The sequence below is a fragment of the Lycium barbarum genome, chromosome 5, assembly GCF_019175385.1.
Source record: "Lycium barbarum isolate Lr01 chromosome 5, ASM1917538v2, whole genome shotgun sequence".
In the NCBI taxonomy this organism is placed as follows: domain Eukaryota; kingdom Viridiplantae; phylum Streptophyta; class Magnoliopsida; order Solanales; family Solanaceae; genus Lycium; species Lycium barbarum.
Genome location: NC_083341.1, coordinates 111,481,227 through 111,485,156, shown reverse-complemented (window position 1 = coordinate 111,485,156; position 3,930 = coordinate 111,481,227). Strand labels below are relative to the sequence as shown.

General features: G+C 36.8%; 1 protein-coding gene across 1 annotated transcript; it reads left to right on the top strand.

Moving 5' to 3' along the window:
- The first annotated feature begins 1,664 nt into the window (after positions 1-1,664).
- LOC132639626 (PKS-NRPS hybrid synthetase cheA-like) lies at positions 1,665-2,747 on the top strand. Its single transcript, XM_060356066.1, has one exon. It carries the CDS (start codon positions 1,665-1,667, stop codon positions 2,745-2,747), a length of 1,083 nt encoding a protein of 360 aa, XP_060212049.1.
- Positions 2,748-3,930: the final 1,183 nt, after the last annotated feature.

The window sequence follows — 3,930 nt, the reverse complement described above, 5'->3', positions numbered from 1 at the left end:
TTTGGAAAAACATTTACGAGTTATCGGGAAGAGAATCATGCCTTGGAATCATAAACATCTAACTTTTGAAAACAAGGAGAATATGGAAGCAATTATGAAATCATAGCATCAGAATCATGCCTTGAAAGAAAGGGACGAGCCGTAACATACCTGCTCCACGTCCTATTAGCTACGCTTAATTGTCCAAGCTCGCTATCGCTAGTCTACATTCAAGAAGAGTGACGCAATCATTAGACTCATCATCATATACTTGTCTTAATCCTTCAAATGACTTTATTTATAATCTGCCAAAATTTCGGCAGCATCTCCCCTGTAAATACACCATCCCCGAGAATCTAACTCGGCCAATTTATCAATCAACAATCCGAGAATTCAACTCGGCCAAACTATCAACAACAATACCAACAATCATACCAACAACATCAACAATCAATTCAAGACGCATTCTAACATTAACAACCTTTGTCACACAATTCAACGACATTTCATTTATATTCAATTCAATTCACATAGCATTCAAAACGACTCAATCAACATACTACTTCACCCGAAACCTTCCAAATTCAACAAGAACCATAACAACCTATTTCCTTCTTTCAAATTCAATCACAACAACCCAACTTACAATCTTCCAACACATGTCTCACTTCCAAATTCATGAATTATATTTACAACCTACACATTAGCAACTCTATTCTTATAATTATAAGAAACCATACTAATATCACATTAACTTCTTCAATAATCCACAAACGATTACAACTTCACTTCAAACCATTAAATCCTCATTTTCATCATGGAATCCACATCTATAACAATCACAACACTAAATAAAATTAATTCATCATATCTACACAATCACCACCTCCATTCGGCCACATCATACATATACATATTTCATGAATTTCATCCATTTACACATACTTCAACAGTCACAAATCATCTATAACACATGAAATAAGATTGAGCACATACCTTCTTCATCTAACCTCTTAGCTTAGCTAAGGTTTGTAACTTGCAAGAATGGATGTTCCGCTTGCTCCAATAACTACTCTGCGTTAAAGAGGACGTTCCAATTAGTTGGAATACTACAAGGAATTAAGTTTTCCTTGATCATTCTCCATGGTTCATGTTCGGCCACCATGGCCGAACACCCCCCCCCCCCCCTTTTTTTTTTTCTTTCTCTCCAACTTCCTAAATTAAAATTAATGAATGAAGTGGTCCTCTCTCATATATATTTAGCTCCTTCCAATGCCAAGTGGACACATGCCCTCTTCTCCATTTTTCTTGAACTTTCTTAAAAATAAACCAGAAGACCACTTGGCTTGTTACATAAGCTTGGTTACATATATATATATATATTTATAATTAGCCCCCATTTAATAAAATATGGCATGTGCCACACGGCCAACATGGCCCTTCCAAGAACTTTTTCAAATATTTTGTGAAATTCCCATTTTGCCCCTAGCCTTCCGCAATATTACCATGAGCCATTTTGTGAATTTTTCTTTTTACCCTTAATATTTCTCAACATTTCCATACTAATAAACAACTTGTATATTAATTTTTTTTTGAAACATAGTCTTGCCCTTAACTTCTCGCAATTATCTTGAATTATCCGAATGTACGAAGTACGGGCTATAACAGAATCACTTACTCCGAACATGACAGCTGCAGAGACACAAACACAGCCATGCAACAAAAGAAATACACTAAAGAGGAAGAGGATACAAAATGATACACAAATTTTGACACCTAGTGCATCGATTGATCAAATAGAAGTTGGCATTTTATTCAAAGACAAAGATACCGTGAAAAAGTGCATGAATAACATTGCAATTACTCGTCATCAAGAGTACAAGGTAGAAAAGTCATGCACGCAACGGTATTACATCAGATGTGTTGACCCAACCTGCGTTTGGCGTTTTCACAGTTCAAGGTTCAGAGGATCAGAACTTTTCAAAGTAGTTAACTTTGAAAAGAGACATAGTTGTTTAATAAATTTCATCACCTCTGAAATGAGGAATGCAACTTCAAAAGTCATAGCGGAATACATTACAGACCTAGTACGCCATACACTACAAGAGATAACACCCAAATTTGTCATTGAAGAATTGAGAAGCAAATATGGCTTGCATATTGGTTACCACAAAGCATGCCATTCCCTCCAACATGCTTATAATGTCATAAGAGGAAGCCCAGAAAATAACTACACACTTCTACCACAATATCTTCACATGATGAAATTAAGAAATCCTAGAACAGTTGCTAACATCAAATGGACCGCTGACAATAAGTTTAAGTATGCTTTTTTCGCTTATAGAGCATCAATTGAGGGTTGGAAACACTGCAGACCAGTAATGATGGTGGATGCAACCTTCTTGAAATCAAAATACCGCCGTGTGCTCATGATAGCAGTAGCAAAAGATGGAAACAACAACATATTTCCTCTCGCATTTGGTATTGCAGACTCTGAGACTAATGAATCCTACAAGTGGTTCTTCAGACACGTGAAAAAGGTGTTTGGCACGCGCAAAGACCTATCAATTCTTTCCGATCGCCACGCATCAATTGCAACTGCAATCAAAGAACTGTATCCAAATACCCAGCATGGAATATGCATCTACCACATGGAAAAGAACTTGCAGAAATATTTCCCATCCGAAGCCATCCTATCACTGTTCTACAATGCAGCAACTGCTTACAAACAGGTAGAGTTTCGTACCTATATGTCACAGATACAATAAATCGACCCAAAAGCTGCAGAATACATAGAAGAAGAACCACCGGAAAGATAGGCACGTTCATTCCACACCAACAGGCGTTACAACATGCTCACAACAAACAATGTCGAGACAATGAATTCTGTATTGAGGAAAGCAAAGGAGTTGCCAATAATGGCATGTATTGATTACATCCAGAACAAGCTGCAAAATTGATTTTACCAGAGAAAATTGGATGCAACAGGACCGTCCCATGACCTGACATGTTGGGCTGAAATGATTCTACTTGAAAAGATAAGTAGAGGCTTCACAATGAAAGTAAGTACATTTTACCAACACACACTTCAATATTAGTTTGGTGAGAAATGCATAGTTTAATTTTAACCAAACACAAAAGTTATGCTGGATAAAGGAAGAACTATGACCCTATTTTTATACTTCGTTCTGCCGGAAGGGGCAGACTCTTATTTTAACTAGCATGGAATTATGCCGGTAAGGGCATAACTATGACACTGTTTTTATGCTAACAATGAAAGTAAGTAGATTTTACCAACACACACTTCAATATTAGTTTTATTAGCAATGTATAGTTTAAAATTAACCAAACACAAAAGTTATGCTGGATAAAGGAACAACTATGACCCTATTTTATACTTAGTTCTGCCGGAAGGGGTAGACTCTTATTTTCACTGTACAGGAAGTATGCCGGAAAGGGCATGACTCTCACATAATCTGAAAATTGCCACAAAAAATATCACTCATTTATATTGTCAATTTCCACAGGTAGAAAACATAACTCCCGTCAAATTTGTTGTGAAAGATGAAGGATATCAATACAATTTAGACCTGAAGAATATGACTTGTGAGTGCTTGGAGTTCCAAACTGACGAGTTACCGTGCACACATGCCATGGTAGTTATAGACAAAAGAAGTTTGCCAAAATCTACATACTGTGCGGACTGGTTCAAGAAACAAGCCTGCCAAGAGACATACAAAGGTGAAATACTATCAGTTGGAAATCAAGACTCATGGATTATTCCACAAAACATTATGGATATTAAAATAACGCCGCCTGATGTTAAAATAAGAACTGGAAGAAAACAAACAAAAAGATATCGCCCAAGAAGAGAATCCACAAAGTACACATACAAATGTGGTAGATGCAAGTTCTTTGGACACACTAGGGTAACCTGTAACCACAGTCCAA